This window comes from Gekko japonicus, unplaced genomic scaffold (genome assembly GCF_001447785.1).
Source record: "Gekko japonicus isolate JY-2015 unplaced genomic scaffold, Gekko_japonicus_V1.1 scaffold37636, whole genome shotgun sequence".
Taxonomy (NCBI): Eukaryota; Metazoa; Chordata; class Lepidosauria; order Squamata; family Gekkonidae; genus Gekko; species Gekko japonicus.
Window position 1 is genome coordinate 1 of NW_015222204.1, and position 1001 is coordinate 1001.

The following is a 1001-nucleotide window of genomic DNA, read 5'->3' on the forward strand; positions in this document are numbered from 1 at the left end:
TAACTCAACTTAGAGGGAACACTGCTCTCGCCCCAAAGGAAGAAGCTCCAAGCAGTGTACTTCCATTAGAAAGAGGCTCCCTTTCTTGGTGGTTCGTAACACTTAGATCAGATACACACCTTTGTGAGGCAATGCCACGGAGCCAGCACAGGTTGAGGGTGAGCCAGGAGCCAGGTCCAAAGCTGGGGTGCAGGAGCGGAACCAGGGGCAAGGCCCGGCACGTCAGGGTGGTGCTGGGGTGGGACCCGGCAGCCTTCGAGTGTTGTAGAAGAACAAGACAGGAAGTCTGCTCTCTCTCCAGGCCCCAGTGCTGGTTGCTGGACGGAACACCAGAAAAATATGAACTGGTTGGCATCTCTACCTGTGGGTCAACATTTAATTTTTCTGGCCCTCTTCCTGGGCCAGTAGTCGTGGACCCAAGATGTGTGCTTCGTTTCTCACTTACTCTTGGCTTCTCTGTGTTTCTCCAGGACCGCTTGAAAGACCTGAATGGCCAAGCCGACAGTCTGATGACCAGCAGTGCTTTTGACACCTCCCAAGTAAAGGACAAGCGCGACACCATCAATGGGCGTTTCCAGAGGATCAAAAGCATGGCAGCCGCCCGCCGTGCCAAGCTGAACGAGTCCCATCGCTTGCATCAGTTCTTCCGGGACATGGATGATGAAGAGTCCTGGATCAAGTACGTGCGGAAGAGGCTTAAACTTGTAGTGCTCTTTGTGGTGTTGTCCACGCAAGGTAGCTACTACGTTCAGGGGAGGATTATTTTTTTAATGTATTTTTGCTACCTTTTCCCTCTGGCATGCAGGGAGAAGAAGCTGCTAGTTAGCTCCGAGGATTACGGCAGAGACCTAACTGGAGTGCAGAACCTGAGGAAGAAGCACAAGCGGCTGGAGGCAGAACTGGCAGCCCATGAACCTGCCATCCAGGTAGAATCTTGGGATGGAACACAGTTCTGCCTGTTAATCCGATGCGGATCCTAATTGGTAACAGTTCTGTTACAG

At 52.3% G+C, this 1001-nt stretch overlaps 1 protein-coding gene across 1 annotated transcript; it reads left to right on the top strand.

Moving 5' to 3' along the window:
• Nucleotides 1–470: 470 nt before the first annotated feature.
• LOC107125304 (spectrin alpha chain, non-erythrocytic 1-like) lies at nucleotides 471–926 on the top strand (the record flags this gene model as incomplete). Its single annotated transcript, XM_015428746.1, has 2 exons — nucleotides 471–679; nucleotides 806–926. Coding segments are annotated over 2 exons (330 nt in total), but the record flags the coding sequence as incomplete, so codon positions are not given.
• Between the last annotated feature and the right edge of the window lie 75 nt (nucleotides 927–1001).